Here is a 15,902-nt window from a genome sequence, read left to right on the forward strand (position 1 = left end):
CAAGCCGGGTCAATGATGAAAAGTAAAATGTCGTCCTCTTAGACAGACATTGACCTCTGCGTCTCTCTGGAGAAGTAGTATCAACCATTATTCATCCGGCATCGCACGCGAACATGCTGCCCGCCTATCGATGACTCCGTCCGCAAGCAAGCATCTACGGAGTGCTCCGTATGAGCCGCTACCCAGCAGCACTCAAAGCTCGTCAGATAAGCTAGACTTGGCGGTGCTTTGACCCTGCGCCGGACGAATGTTCCAAAGCTTCCATTTGGTCACTCCCCTTCTCGATTGGGCAATCACCGTTGGCGCTGGCCGAGAGCCACCCTTGAGCGTGCGCTGTCAATGAGGACAGACAGAGTGTGGTCAAAGCCACTCCATTTCGCAACACCATTCCGCCGCAGTACAGATACAACGATACGGGTTCCAATACTGGCGATACAATTGCCCATCTACTGCAAAGTACCTCGCGAGTCCAAATACCCACCCTTGCTCTCCTCAATTGCGATAAATTACAGATGGATACACTGATGGTTGACCGCACCTCTCCTCACCACTCATCTTCCACGCATCACATTTATATAGACAACCCGAGCCCCAGCCGCCTCAGATGCTGTCGCTTCCCTCCTGTTCGCGCTGACTTCCTCTTGGCGGCCGCTTCAACAAGTTCCACTGATTATGCTGGGCTGCAATGTTACGGCAACGAGGTGCAGAGTGCCATCTAATGAACGCTCGGACACCTCCAAATTTGCTACCGCCTTCAAAGCACGTATCAAAGTCGCGAAACAAAGTTACGCTGGAGCTGTTTGAACGACCCCCTGCTTTTTATTTCTTGCCCATTCCTATCCGGCTCTTGTCACTGACGTTTAGCGCACAGCCAGGTCTTACGCCGTATGGATGCCTTAGCATAGCAAATCTCGATCCAAGAGCCCTGTAAAAAGGTGCGAGGGTGCGACAGTACAAGGTGCAGGGGCTCCCGGCTGCTCCGCCATACCAAAGATGCAAAGGGGCATAGTCGTGGAAGGGCTCCATTGCTTCTGGAAAAGATTGGCTGTTTGCCAAAAACTCTGTGGAGGGCCGTGTCGATGTCGATGCAGAGGCCCGACAATCAGGCACAAGCGGCTCGAGATTGACAATATGGTTTGGCTGATGCCGTCACCGTTGTCATGTGCCCAAATTATTGGAACCGGGGTCTGCTCACGGCTCTTGGGACGACAAACAGGTTGGCACATCGGAAGAGTGACAGAAGGACAACAGTTGAATAACTTGAAATGGGTTCTTTCTCAACGTCCTCGACGACGTCCTCGACGGTCGTACCGCTTGCTGCCCCCTTTATTTTTCGTCTTTATTCTCAACTGAATACCTCGGAAACCTTTGGCGACTCTATGTGGTTCTGGCCCTGTACGTCTTTGTCAACGTCAGAAAATGCCATATCGACTTTCTCGAGTTCCGAGGGCGAACATTTCTGCACGCTAACATTCGGTAGCGTAAGTGATAATTCAAAAACCAGAATCGAATGACGCGACGGCCGTACGTCGAATAATTTCTCCACGGATCGGTTACCCTTGACCGAAGCCCTGCATCAGCATCACCTAGTACGGGCAAGCTCATAACAAATATACATGGCTTGTGATGCCCTTAATAGTTGTCACGCGTAAAGGGACAACGACGACATCAAGACGCAGATACCGTCTGTTTGGCGAGGATCTTCATGATCATGATGAAGGACTCTGCCACTCTTGGGGCCGCCCTTTGCGCTGAGGACGATTGAGTATCAGAGCTAGGGAGCAGTGGCCAAAAAGGGGTGTTGCCAGCATCTCTGACCAGAAGCCCACAGGGATGTGAGCACAAACCTGGCGCAAAATTGAGTGCGTGGGGAGGCCAAGTGGTCCTCGCATGCAGCCAGGAGATTGATGCTAGGCCTAGTGGGGAAGGTTTCCAGAATTCTTCTAGAAGGCATCGACGGCGTGTGAGCCGCCGTGGAATTACAGCTGCGTCAAAGGGATGGGCTGCGCCGCCGTCTCGCCGCTTCATCTGCGACGAGGGTGGGTGCTCGATGTCAATCTATCCCTGGAAGGCCTCTTTCTCCTCTCCACTCCTTCTGAAATACTTCGAGAAGGTTGGACAAACACAGGGCCCCCCGGGTAATTGGCCGACGAGCACAAGATTACACGGACTTTCTGCTGCACAAGGCAAGGCCCCAGAGCCAGGCACCTTGTGTCGTATCAGCCTTGAACCGGGGGGCGCTCGCGCGCGCAGACTGGGGGCCCGTCTCCCACTGGTCTATTGGCTTTACCGTTATGGGATCCATGGCAAAGGGGCGTGTGTCAAGAAGGGGCGTTGGGGCCTCAAACACGCCGTTGACAGCGCGCCGAGGGCTCTGGACGTGTGTTTGTCGCCCTGGCCGCCCGTTCGAATGCTCGCATGGCTGCCTTGACTTGCGAACGGGACAGCCGGCTGCAGAGGAGGGTTGGATGCTGAAGGACTGGATGATTTGCGATGCAGTGAGGCTCGCAGCATGACCAGCGTCAAGCATCAGGCGCCAGAGCACTCACGACAAGACACCAGACTGGCAGACAGGGCCTTGCCGACCACGGTCAAGGTGATGTCCCGCGGCTCTGTTCCCGAAAGCTCAGACTGAACCCAAGGCCCATTGACGGCCGGCCCTTTGCGAATTATTACACACAATACCCGTACCCGCCTCGCCAGGGCTCAGCTCAGGCACGGGCGCATCACGGCATCTCCCAGACTCCCACGGCTGAAGCAACCCACGGCTTATTACAACCGTCATGCATGGTCCATGGGGTGGTCCAGGTGACAAGGTCATTGGACTAGCGAGCCTCAGCGGAGATTGCCGCAGGCGACTTTGAACAACGATTGTCTGTGCGAGCCGTCCAACTACGGTTACAGACAGCCCAATCTGTCGAAGCTCACGAGCTTTTGGTTGCATTGACCCCCAGTCCCCCCAACCTCTTGACCGCAAAGAGGTAGAAGAGCTAGCGCGCGACTGTGAGTAGATCAATCGATGTGGCACGGACGATTCAAGATTAAGAACAGGCACAGAAGTAGGTGAGCGAAGCGGTCAGCCGGAAGCAGGAGATTCTGCTGAGATTTGCTGTCAAACGATTAGGCGACAAAGTACGGATATACAGAGTACCGTGCCTCACCTCAGCTTAGTACTCTGTAGTTAGGGCGTGGTGAGTTGGTGGCAGGCAGTCCGCAACCAACTTGGTGCATCGCGCATCGTCCCAAACGGCAAACATGAGCTAAATCGTGCGTGTACGACTCAGTCTGCGAGGCGTGTCGGGACAATCTGTTTCAGAAGATAGGTCCAGATTGGTCACCAAGCACTAGTGGTGACGAATACAGATTGAGTGTATCTCGTATGTTCGCCAACTGATGGAATTGGACCCAGGCCGAGTCTTGGGCGGGTGGCATCAGGTAACGAGTGGGATCCGACTCCATGCTCTCTGTGCTTGCCCATCGGCATGCAGGTTGCCGTTGCATCATCAGCAGCAACGCGGGCATCAACACAACCCCTGACCACTTTACCATCTATTAAGTACTCGACCATATCAACACGGAGAGCTCTAGGACCGGCGCTAAGGCGAGATGCCTTGCTTCTAGCGCAAATAGCCGTTGCTGGACACGTCGGCAGCGGCTGGCAAGAGATGGAAGATTGGCGTACGCCAACCGCCTGAGCTTGGAGGCTTGGACAGCTTCCATGAGTGTTCCATGCAGCATTCTTTTCTATTCATCCTTCCTTGAAGGATCGCTTACGATTGTGCTACGGGACCCCCTGGGCTTACTGCGGCCAAGTTTGTGTCTGGCTCGACGGTGTTCCAAGTTCCTTGGCAGTAGCCAGCGATGCCTTTGGCAGCGGGAGAATTGTCTACTCTAAGGTAAGGGCGCACACGTTTCCTTTGTATCTGTGTCTATACTGAACAATGGGGGATCCTGGGCAGTCTACTCAGGCATCCTGCAGTCCGCACACTGTAAAACCAGAACCGGACAGTGCGTCTCACTGTACAAACATGTCTGACGCCCTCGACCGCTGGGGTAGTACCTTACCTTACCTTACCTCCTGTATGGAGTACGGTGGACAGCTGCGGGATGCTTCCTCCCGCAGTGGCTTGACCGTGTCCTGCTGTCGGCCTCCTTCGATTCAGCGGGATCCAGCGGGATCCAGCCTCATGCCTTGGGGCTATGGCCAGTGCCTGCCCCTTGCCGGGCAAGTTCTATTCCATTTTACACATCGTCAGCTGCGGCCGGCGGGTGGCGCTCCTTACCCCGTGATGCGAACGGAGGGAGGCACTTGCAGGCCAAGCGCAAGAGGCCTCTGCTCTTCCCTTTCCCTATACTCCGCAGATTGTACCGGTATCTGTGTTGTCTGTATCCATATTGTCCTCCCACGGCCTCACCCCATTGACCAAACCCAAACATTCTCCCGTACTCATGGCATCCTTGTCTGATACTCACCAGTCTTTTTAGCCTTTGCAGGCCTTGTCATGCTAGCAGCTTCGGTGAGGGCCGCGAAACCGAAGATCACGTCTATTTTCGTCTATCCTTCTTCTATCCGTACGTCTATTTTCTCAGGCGCCAAGAAGCAATAGGTATCGCGGTCATCAACGACTATTCAACGCATACGTTCGCTCGACACAGCAAGACGGTTCTCGGACACTGAAAATTTGGCCCTCGACGATTCGATGCAGAAGCCAGTGATGCGCGCCTACACCCTGCATTCGGGCCTCCCCCCTTACTCACGGATACATGCGTGACACGGAACGGCCTGACGTCCGTCACCTCCCTTCAATGCAAGAGAAAACATACCCGTCTTCCAGCTAGATGTCTCCCGTGCCGCACTGGGGACCGCTGGGCCTGGCACAGCAGACGAACACTGGGCCTGATCACAACCACGACCAGCGGATGACCCATCACATCCACCGAACCCAAGTCGAAGCCCCGTTCAGAACCGCCCCCAATCACCTTGGTATCCGTCCAGACTACAGAGTGCAGAGCGGTGTATCTTCGATTGATGCGGTAAAGACTTCAAGGAAGGCCAAGCCTCTGTCAACCTGACATCCACCCAGGGGAACGTAATGTGGCGGATACACATGTTAGCCAACTGGATGCTTCCCGCCAGCGAGCTAGTCAGGATCAGAGATTCAGACATTCACCACGAGGGTATTACCAATAGTTGCGCCCCAGGCCCTCAATCGCAGCCACTGCGAGCAGAAGTTTGAATACCTAATCTCTCTCCATCAACGGCCGCTCCGTCGAGAGTCCAGCACCGCATACTTTCATCCATTTCCGCAGACAACCATCCTTTCTCGATCTGGACATGAAACGCCCGTGCCGAATCGTGGCCTTTGGGGATCTCGACCACTGTCAGTTGCAACATCAATCCGTCTCTTCATTGGCACGACACGGGGAGGCGCTAGCTTCGCCTTGCGTTGCTTGCCTTACCTGGCATCGACCAGGCGAAGGCGACGAGTTACAACGTCAGGTCAAGGCTCACTCACTGGCTCAGGAGTCAGGGAGTGCCAAACAAGGCTCCGGCAGTTGAAGGGATGTGCATGTTAAATCTCGTTAGACCCACTCACACGAGGAGACTACGTCTGTTAGCTAAACTTAGCTGAGTGGGATGAACTGAATCCGAGATGACCGCCGGCCGGCTATGTTACGCTGTCTTCGTGTGTTCCTTGAAGGGCACAGTTGCATTCAAGAGCTGTCAACCGCTCATGGCCAGGCCTTCATCAATGCTTGCTCGACGAGGGTTTGACGGTTATCGTCAAATTATAGGGTCGCAAATTTCAACATCATGGCCCGTTGACCGTTCTGACCCCCATCAGCCACCATCAAGAACAACGGAACCCCCCCCCCCCCTCCCGGCGGGACAGAATCACACACTCCTCTTCACCGGGAAGACGATGATACATGGGCGCTCCTCTCCAGGCAGACCATGCCTCAATGACTTTGAAAGTCTAGGATTCGTCCACCATAAATGGGCAACCCTTGACATACTTTTCTGCTGGACCACTCTGCGGCGGTACCGGCATTTCCGCTGTTCCACTATCATCCTGGCAGCAGGGCAAAAGGTTGACACACCAGAGTTGTCCAAATTCACTGGTAGTCATCAGCTACATCAGTACACGTACAGATACAAAGCACTTTCATGAGGCCGCGGCAATGGTCAGGCACCTCAGTAATGATCCATTCATACAAAGCCATCTTAGGGGCGGGAAGACAACGCGCCGCTTGGAAAATGCAAGGAAAAGGATACGGGGCAGAGATCGGCAGGCAACGCGTTCAACTTTTGCCGCTCGGGAATCGAAACGTCACGCTGGCTGCACACACGCATACACACACACGCGTCTGATTTTTTCCTTTTCTTCTATTTGGCTTCTGGAAGGTGTCGACGGCGCCGCCACCGCCTCCCATAATAGCCACCCGTTGACGAGTCCCGGCCGAACTGGAGGCTGTTGACCTCCACCTTGGGCAGCATCGGGCTTCTAACAACGGTCATCTCAACCTTCGTCTCTTCATCCCGCCCAGGTGCACAGGAGGCGAATTGATCGCTCAAGCATCTTCAAATCCTGAAACCACCATCGAAGGTTCATTCCGGCCGAATGGCGAGAACTGAGTCAAGAATCCTCAAACTTCACAGATTGAGCCGCTTGCTCCACACCCTCATCGGGGCCGACGGCCGCTGGGAGATACCCACTTCACTCTTCCAGCGCAAGGTACGAATACAGTTCGCTTCCTGTCGTAAGCGTGGCGTGGCGGTTATCAGAGTTACCTGTATTCCTTGGAATAAACAGGCAAAAAAAGAATGTTGAATCGACATGACTCCATGCCGGGATTGGGCCTCTGAATCCCTCTGGGTTTTAGATACGAGGCTATCATACCTACGCAGGCAGCCTAGAATGCGACCCATTTGTCCTGTCCAGGTGAATAAAGCCTCAAAGATTGAATATCAAGCTTTGCCTGGTTCCATCAGCCTTGCCTGTGACTTGTGAGCGAGCGTCGTAGCGTTTCTCACGGGCCTTGCGTAACGGTACGGGCTCCAGCGGGGAGATCCATGACGATGGCTCAGCTAGGAAGGCTGCCTGATCTGGCCTGACTCCGCGCGGTTTGGCCGCTCAACAGGGAACCTCGATCTTACGGGAGCAATGCCGACCCCGGTCAGCCTGGGTCGCGTCCGTCTGGCTGGAAACATCGACATCCGACACGATGGTTCACCCGTAATTACCGAGCAATTTGGTCAGTCGGATGAGCGAATCTGGGGACGCTCAAACCACCCGAAACCTGCAAGAAAACACACTCGATGCGCTGTGTGCTTACAGCCCTTCGACGTCGCCAGACGAAGGGCATGTTTGTGTTCAAGAATGAGGTTCCGACCGCAGGACTCGTTGTTCCGAGGTACGTGCGACAGAAACGTTGGCCCTTCCACTCCAGGCTGTGCCACCTTCATGCTTGGATCTGGTTCCAGGGTTTGGCTTGACGTTGCCGAGCGGCCGTGGGCATCTGCCAATTCTCCGAGGCCCGCTGTGACGGTCCAACGAAGGTTCCGGACACATCCTTACCAAAGCACTGAGCTCAGTCAGGGCTGCATTTCGTTGTCCTTTGCCCGGTTTTCTCGTCGGTTGAGGAGTCGTTTGACGACGAATCAGCTTCCCGTGGTGCAGTTTTCCCGTCGGACCAGCAGGTGTTGCGAGTCACCCGCCAGACAAGGCCCCGATGCGGCTAGAAACAGGCGAGACATCTGCACTGGGGTCGACCGCATCTCCGCCAATAAGCAAGACTTCGTGACACGTAACATGCTCCCTTGGCGGGATTACGCGAGCTGGCGCAGGCGGTTCAAGTGCATCTTCAGCTCTTGGCCATGAAGAAGCATTCTCGTCTTTGAGTCGCGTCTCCAGGCCGGTCTCAACCCGACAGGCGATAAGCTTAGGGATTTGCAACAACCCAAGGTTACATTCCGCGGTTGATCTCCACGACCGCAAAGACCATCAAGAGGCCTTGCGTTAGTCGTCATCTCCTTATGGATACTGGGCGGACCGCTCCGTAAAGCCAACCCGGACCCGGTGCGTTGTGCCCAAGGGCGGCCCAGAAACACACAGACCAATCGTGCCGAGTAAACGTGTTGCGGCCGGACAGGATTGAACCACATCCGTATGAAAGGGGCACCTGTAACTCGTCAACTTGACTCTGGAAAGGCTGCAACTGACACTACATGCCTATCGATTGTTTTGGCCTGCCGTCCTTGTATATGGGGCTTGATACGTTGCATCAGAACCACGTGTGAGAAACCTACTGATAGATCCGCGGTGCATAGGGGTCGGGAAATGAGGCGTTGAGACAGTCGAAGCTCGGTGAAGATGCGCTTTATAATTCATACGATAACTCATCCCTCTTCTCAACGAGGAAAATCACGCAAGATAGCCAGTCATATCTGCGACATTGAGACCCATGATACCCACCTCCCCGGCTTCAAAGTCTTGAGAGATGTCTTGAATCCGGGGAGCGATGTGCACCTTTTGACCTACGTGGACGGCAGATTTGGTTGACCGAGCTTATGCGGCATGACTGTCAAATATGCGGGATGCCAGCCCGATTCGACGGCGTCTCGATCAATCAGCCGTGGGGTCGCGTCGGATTCGCCCTTGTGTCTTGACCGAGAAAAGGATATCGACCGGTGGCCATCCACCGTACCCTTTCCCCCAGCAGGCCAGCGAGCCAGCGCATATGCGAGAGTGTTCATTGCGACTGTCGGATCCAAGCTCGTTCTCGTCCCATCATGACCTCTTGGAAAGGGGAAATCTCGCCATATTTATCAGCTACATGCAAACTGCAGGACCAATAAACCTATTGCCGCGTTTTTGCCCCCGGAAACCAACATGCAGACCCAGCATTAGACATGTTTGTGGGTGCCTACCAGTGGGACAACGCACAATGGCCTGCGTTTGTGACCCAACAATAGGAAAGCAGAAGGGCGGAACGTTGGTCGTGGTACCCGCCTCCGCAATGATCTACGCCGCCGAGTCCTTGACTTTTTCCTTTTTTTTTCTTTTTTCTCCCGACGACGACCCCCGAAGCGGCCCGGTCCTCACTCCTTGGTCGTGTTGACTGCGACCCCCGCGTTGCGGCATCGGTGACCATCACCACCGCCCTTGTCCAACCACCCCCTTTCGTTTTTTTGTTTCTTTTGGAACGCCGTCGTTGTGTTGTCTTTTCCCCTGGGCTGGGTTGAGTTGGTCCCGTCCAACCGGTCAAGGAACCCAACAAAGTGACGTTTCCGAGAAGAGAAGAGGGTGACGCTCTAAGCGCAGGATGACGGAGGAGAAATGAGACAAGAGGAAGACCGCGCCGAACCTAGCGTGGCCTTACCATCAGTGTGTCAAGGTTGTCAAATGAGCCTGACTGACTTTGGCCAAGCACGACTAGGGCTGCGGGATTCAGAAACGTCTCATCGGGAAATGTACCCGTCTACGACGACGAGGAGGCGGATTCCACATCTCACCGACAGACTGGAACAAGCACCTCTGGCTGTTTGCCTGTCAGGCTTCTCTGTTTGGGCTGTTCAGCTGCTCAAGTTGCTGAAACCCTTTTTTCCTTCCTTATTATAGCCGGCAATTGAGTAACGTCAAGTCAAACGTCAAGGGTGGGGGTGCTTGGTTCATTTGGTGTAAGTCAGGCGTTTGGCACCTTGCCTCGAATCGTCAGTGGCATTACTACGTGCATGCGTCTTTCTCCTCGTCCTCGTGGCTACCACCCAACCAGAGAGAGAGAAAGAGAGAGGGCCGAGTGGGATATGGCTTCTTGTGGACAAACACCACCACCTCGCTCGGCGCGCGTATGTATGTGTGTATGTGTGTTTGCCAAGGGAGAGGCAGGCGTAGAGAGAGACCTTCCATGCTCACCCCTCCCCCCCCATCCACCCAGATATCGCAGGTCTTACAATGATGTAGTAGTGGTAAGCTACTTGATATTGTACTATCAAGAAACAAAGACTGTGAATGAGGCAGATCCCCTTCCCCCTTCTCTCTCCCCGGTGAAGGGTTGGTTCAGCCAGAGCCCTCCAGGGATGAGTTGAGATGAGGAAAAGGGGGTCAGTGGGGGTAAGGAAGGGAAGGTGCAGGAAGACGTGAATAACGGCATGCTTCTGATGACGAAGGGGAAGCCCAGTAAGTGATTCGGGAGTTCTTCCCCGGGGAGCAGTATACATGTATAAAAGGCATCGACTGGAAGCTTCGTCATTGAGCTCTTTCCTTTGTATGAACCCCATCAGCTTTCTACTTTACTACCTTACACAAAAGTCAAACGATTCCTGTCCCATTGATATCCTCATTACCCTGACACATCTTGACTGGCCCTTTTCCTCACCGACATTCGAACCCGCGTCATTCTCATCAGGAAAGAACGGAAAGAAACATCAACCAAGACGGCGGCCTGCAGTACCAAAGCCAGCCCCTTTTTCAAATAACCAGAAAAGAAAACAAAAGAAACAATGGCATCCCAATCAAAAATGTCCAACATGCCCGCTCACGGCAGCGTGCTCGACATTGGCGGCGGAAGCATGTCCTCCACCATCCTCGAGGACCTCCAGCGCGTCTTTACCGTTGCTGCTACTGCTGCTGCCAAGCACCCCAAGGACAAGCACAATGACGCCGGTGTCGGCAGCAGCGGGGAAGCCCCGACCATGCCCGACGAGCTGCTGTACAACGACGAGGGACTGGCCATCTGGGCGGAAGTCATCTTCACCCCCGAGTTCTACCAGACCCGCGACGAGATGGTCCTGTTTGAGAAGAATAGCGAGGAGATGGCGACCGTCTATATTCCCAACGATGCCACCATGATTGACTTGGGAGCTGGGTAAGATCACTCACTTCCTTTTGTTCACGTTTGATATTGAGGGTGATGATTATTTTGCTGACGAGCTTCACTCTACAGTGACATGCGCAAGGTCAACTTCCTCCTAAAAGAACTCGCCAAGCACGGCCGTAACGCCACATACCTCGCCCTCGACATCTCGAACCACTCCCTCACCTGCAACCTCGAGGCCCTTGCCCCTGAGCATGCCGCCGGCAGCGTCCGCATGGCCGGCCTCTGGGGTGACTTCAAGGCAGGCCTCGCCTTCTGCGATGACATCCCCTCCCCTCGAGTCTTCCTCTCTCTGGGTTCCGTCCTCTTCAACGACCCTTGGAAGAAAGCTGTCGCCTCTCTCCGTGAGTGGGCTGCCCTCATGCGCCCGGACGACCTCATCCTCGCCGGCATGGACGGCCACGATGTCACCTCGACCAAAGTCTGGGCTGCTTACCACACTCACCCCATTCTGTTTGAGAGATTCTTCCACAATGGCTTCAAGCACGCCAACGTCCTCCTTGGCGAGGATGTCTTCAAGCCCGAGGACTGGGATATCTGTGGTGAAATCGAGGAGGACGAGAAGCGCCACCGCTTCTTCCTCAAGGCAAAGCGCGATGTTGTTGCCGAGAAGGAGGGTAAGACGCTGAAGCAGGGTCTCGAAATCGACTGGTTCGACGCTCACAAGCGCAACGAGGAGGACGTACACAACATGTGCGCCGAGGCGGGCCTCGAAGTCGTCAAGTCGTGGGCTATTGAGGGTTCCGACATGCGACAGTACCTCATGCGCACTGCTGCCATTGAGAACTCCATTGACGAGACGGATAGTGCCATCTACGTACGCGGGGAGTAAACCATTCTCGATAACTATACAGGTACACTGTATGTACATAGAGGTAGATGTGTGGTCCTGGTTCTGATCTCTCATAGTGCGATGATGGGGAATTCTTTCGGAGGTGGACGGACGACTCGAAACATGACGAGATGACGGAAGCGCACTCGCTTCCTTAGAGGCACGATAGGAAACAAATACTTGCATAAAGCAAGAATTGCAAATAAAGAGTGCTCCAGAATGAATAGCATGAAGTATTCTGCGAAAATGCATCTCTCTTCCAAATGTTTGGTCATCAATGCCCCTATATCTCCTCTAGATCAAACACAAAGTTCCTTCGGTAGAAATAATGTGCGCCACGAGTGGCTCCCACCAGGAGTGTCGCTCTGAAATGAGGTCAGGAAGGTCGGAAGGAATGTTGTCATCAACATTGGCCGTTATCCAATGACGGATACGCAGAAGGGAGTTGAAAGCAGGGGGCACACTCTGGAATATCTCTGGTTAGAATTTACACCGACTATAGGATTCTCGTCACTTTACTTACCGAGCGACAACTGGTGCTGACGACCGATTGAAACCAGTTCAGGGCACAAAGACTATGTGCCTCTGTCGTGGCCACAATTCCTAGGAGGAAGACTGGAAAGAATGGAGCTTGCGCAGTGAAGAAGGTGCCATAGGTTGGCATCATGTCTATGCATTTCACCAGCTGGTCAACCTCAGACACGACGTCTGGGTGAGGACGAGGTAGTCTCTCGAGGCGGCAGCGAAGGTAGATGAGGGCTGCTAGACGCCATGCTTCAGCCGTTACTTCCGTCATGGATTCTGCGTCCATCACAAGGCCGAAATCGTTTCGCTTAATGCGATCTTCGATAGCGCGTATGTCTGATATATCTCGAGATTGATCTGATCGCGTCGTGGCCGAAGAGGACGGAGACTCGGCGGCGGGCTGTGTCCACTGATGCAACCTGCCCAAATCTTGGCGGATTGTTTTGCTGCTCGATTTCATGTGGAAATCGTTGCTACTGGGGTCCTCCCACAACCATGCTGCCAATTGTGTAATCTGAGCGAAACGAGAAAGAAGTATCGGCGACATGCCGCATCCACCATGTATCCTGCGAGTCTCCGGCTCAGTACCCTGGCACAGCCAAGAAAATTGCTCTCCTGTGTCTTTCGAATCAAGAGGAGCCATGGGAAGGGCTATGATGGCGGCCCTGGCGGCGATGATCATGTTGCCCATCTGCATGTCGGAAGGCTGAATGTTGGAGGGTACCCAGAAGCGATGACCCGGATCCGACTTATCCAGCAAACGACAAGCGAGACGAGCACCTTCTAGCCAACGAGGAACCACACTCGGCGGCCGACGTTGCTCTGGGGACACAACATCGATCATGTTTAGCAGCGTCACGGCGGCAATCAGGCTGTTTGACTCATGTTCCGTGGGACTGGGGTTCCGAGCCTCCTCTCTCAAAGCCATCGTCAAGAGTAGGACGGCTCGTTTATAGTGTGCATTGACTACTTGTCGAATGCTCTCTTCGGGTTGGTAGTCGAGGACATATGTTCCAGCAAGCGCTAGCATCGCGTGCTTGACACAAGAGCTGTCCTTCATTATTCGGGGAATGTTGACTAGCCAGCAGTTGGTTTTGTGGAGGACACTCCGACCAGAACACCATGCCTTGACGTCTTGAGAATGTTAGCCATTCTCCATGTTGGCCAGGTGTACCGAGACTCACAAAACTGGAAGAGATTTTTGTCACAACTGTCTTCAAGGCCTGCCTCGAACAAGAACGTTTGAGAACATAATTCTGACAGGAGAGCCTGGGGATCAGACGGTTGTATCGCCGCCTGTCGACGCGGTAGGTTGGCTGCCCTCGACTTGCCGTTGTGGAACTTGATGTATCCATCAATAATAGTTCCGGCCTGAATGCGGCTTTTCCCCAGGACGAGACGATCTGCATCATCGGCGTTATCCTCGAAGGGATTCGTGAGGTCCAAATCCTCCGCCGAGTCGGCCTCTATAGTAGGGAGTCGCGGGGAGAAAATCACATCTGGCGGCGGGTGAGGAGAAATTGGTGGGCCATACAGTGCCCCATGTGTGGTCGAAGTCGTCGACGGATCAGGGGTTGCTAGTCTGTTGTTAGTCAAGGATTCGTCGGCAACGGTTCCCAAGACCTTGTGCTATCATCATCTATTCCTTCTTCTTCCATCTCTTCTCGTGTCTCTCAGGAATTGCACGATACTGGACGGGAGCGGCACAGGCGGCTCAGGATACGTAAAGAAATCCGTCCAGCTTACATGACTTTGATCGTGCCAGGGGCTGGTTATCCTCATGAGGTTTAGAAAGTCGACGTCTTTGCCGGGGAGTGTTGGCTCCATGAGAGAACCATGGGAACTCGGAGTCTCCTACCGGGCTCCATATTTGGGAATCCTGGACGTTGGTGTTGGAGTTGTTGTCTCCAGGCGAGGGTGTAGAGGCAGGCGTCGAAGAAGGTGTAGTTGTAGGGACAGAAGCGGAGGCTGTTGAATAGGAAAAGAGAGGAGGATCCTCGTCCATGGGCTGGCTTCTCTTCCGCGGCCTAGTAGCCATGACTGTCGCACCAAGCATGCCCTGAACGGGGAGGGACGGAAAGCAGCACGGAACACGGGATGCCCAAAGGCATGTGCTTTGTCCGGATGGATACACGAGACCAGCGTGCCCAGGTCTGTCCACAGTCCAGAAAGGAGGAAACGAGGTCGTGGGGGAGTGTGTGCACGGGTGCCGGGTGCGATAGTTTGATATTCAAAAGTGGATAGTGGTGGAGGGAGCGCTGCGAAGTCCCACGTCTGTGGTCCACGACAGGGCCAGGGGGGAGGTGAGGTCGGTGTGGGACGAGACCGGGTATACCCTGACTAAGAGCCTAAGGTAAGGGAACAGATGCGGAAAGTGGAGACAACGGGGCGGTTAACGTTAGCGCAAGCTCCCAGGGATGGGAGGAAGGAAGCGTGAACGTGGTGAAGGTCGGGTCGGGTGAGGTGGGTCCTAAGGAGGAAAGATGGGGCCAAAGGAGAGAACAGCACCAGCACAGTAGCATCTGCCACCAGCACCAGAGCGACCGGCCGGGAGGAGCGGACGAGATTCTAGCAACGACCACCAGCAGGCCCTAGCAACGCGCTACTGTCAGGATGAACTCAGGATGCCTTCCCGCGCCCGCTAGCTGAGGAAAGAGGTGGAGACCAATGTTGGTGCACTTGCCTGCCTCGAGATAAAGTAGGGAGGAAATGTGAACGGGAATGGAAGCGAATGAGAAAGAGCCAAGGTAGCTGTGGAAGGTAGGAGGAATGGAGTAGGGTGGCAGATGAGGCAACGCGACAATCTGCAAGTAACAAGAGGCAAGAGACAAGAAACTTCTACAAAACTTGGTCGACCTGAGTGGACGGGGGGATCCGGTGACGCAATGGAAGCTCGGATGGAAGTTTTAAGAGGCACAGAGCAAGCGAGCTGTAAGTACACACGCCGCGCCGTGCGAGTGTAACTCCAAGTAGTCGACTCCGCCGTGGACTCGTCCTGCGTGCAAGGTGCGTGCTGTCACCGGTACGGAGTACGGACTGAACGGAACCAAGGTGTTGGTGCTCTAATTTAGTTTGGTAGTTCTTGGTGACGGCTCCACTTGGACTGGAGGATGGTCAGAGCCAGAGTCAGTCGGACACGAGAAGTCTGCGTTGTCCCTTTTTCCTTGAATTTGGCCCGTTCTTTGCCGAACGAATCCGTCTACCAACTGAAATGCTGGCTGCTGGCTGCTATGATTTTGGCGGAAAAGGTAAGATAGGTATCGAGTAAGTCCGGTATTTTGCTGAGACTAGACAAGTTGAAATGCTGGCTAACGAGGCGGGTGGAATTGGAAAGATGTTACTGGATGCTCAATTTGCGGGTGAAAGTAGCAGCCGTCGTTTCGGAACTTTAGATTCCAGATGATAGGAGGTAATTGGGTATCGGTAAGTATGATCAAATTGCCAACTCACCGAGTAAACCCTGAATGCGCTGTTTCAACGTCTTCGGGCTTGACTTGCAAAGCGCGGGGCGGATGGGGGCCGGCGTGTCTCCCGCGCGCGACGGAATGTTGTCTCTGTTAGTCTGTCTCGTCTAGAAGTATCTTGGTTTACTCTAGTCGTTTGTTGTGGATTCAGGCAAGACGGCCACGGCGTTGTTGGGCTGATGTTGGAGCGGACGGGAGAGACA

At 54.2% G+C, this 15,902-nt stretch overlaps 3 protein-coding genes across 3 annotated transcripts; 2 read left to right on the forward strand and 1 right to left on the reverse strand.

The window, feature by feature from the left end:
• Positions 1-7,048: 7,048 nt before the first annotated feature.
• Positions 7,049-8,058, forward strand: BDZ83DRAFT_276202 (uncharacterized protein). Its single transcript, XM_060502097.1, has one exon. It carries the CDS (start codon positions 7,167-7,169, stop codon positions 7,881-7,883), a length of 717 nt encoding a protein of 238 aa, XP_060366069.1. The 5' UTR covers positions 7,049-7,166; the 3' UTR covers positions 7,884-8,058.
• Positions 8,059-10,265: 2,207 nt separating this feature from the next.
• BDZ83DRAFT_697378 (histidine-specific methyltransferase) lies at positions 10,266-11,710 on the forward strand (the record flags this gene model as incomplete). The annotated part of the gene is made up of 3 exons (XM_060511381.1): positions 10,266-10,606; positions 10,655-10,869; positions 10,948-11,710. Exons 1-3 carry the CDS (start codon positions 10,505-10,507, stop codon positions 11,708-11,710), a joined length of 1,080 nt encoding a protein of 359 aa, XP_060366070.1. The 5' UTR covers positions 10,266-10,504.
• A 294-nt stretch (positions 11,711-12,004) lies between these two features.
• BDZ83DRAFT_718793 (fungal-specific transcription factor domain-containing protein) lies at positions 12,005-14,273 on the reverse strand (the record flags this gene model as incomplete). The annotated part of the gene is made up of 4 exons (XM_060512114.1): positions 12,005-12,175; positions 12,234-13,369; positions 13,420-13,701; positions 14,036-14,273. The coding sequence occupies 4 exons, from the start codon at positions 14,271-14,273 to the stop codon at positions 12,005-12,007; spliced, it is 1,827 nt and encodes a 608-aa protein (XP_060366071.1).
• Between the last annotated feature and the right edge of the window lie 1,629 nt (positions 14,274-15,902).

This window comes from Colletotrichum acutatum (assembly GCF_030867785.1).
Source record: "Colletotrichum acutatum strain CBS 112980 chromosome Unknown BDZ83scaffold_36, whole genome shotgun sequence".
In the NCBI taxonomy this organism is placed as follows: Eukaryota; Fungi; Ascomycota; class Sordariomycetes; order Glomerellales; family Glomerellaceae; genus Colletotrichum; species Colletotrichum acutatum.

Bases quoted from the DNA above. Each gene is read 5' to 3' on its own strand.
- BDZ83DRAFT_276202 (XM_060502097.1), top strand. From the start codon at position 7,167: ATGCCGACCCCGGTCAGCCTGGGTCGCGTCCGTCTGGCTGGAAACATC.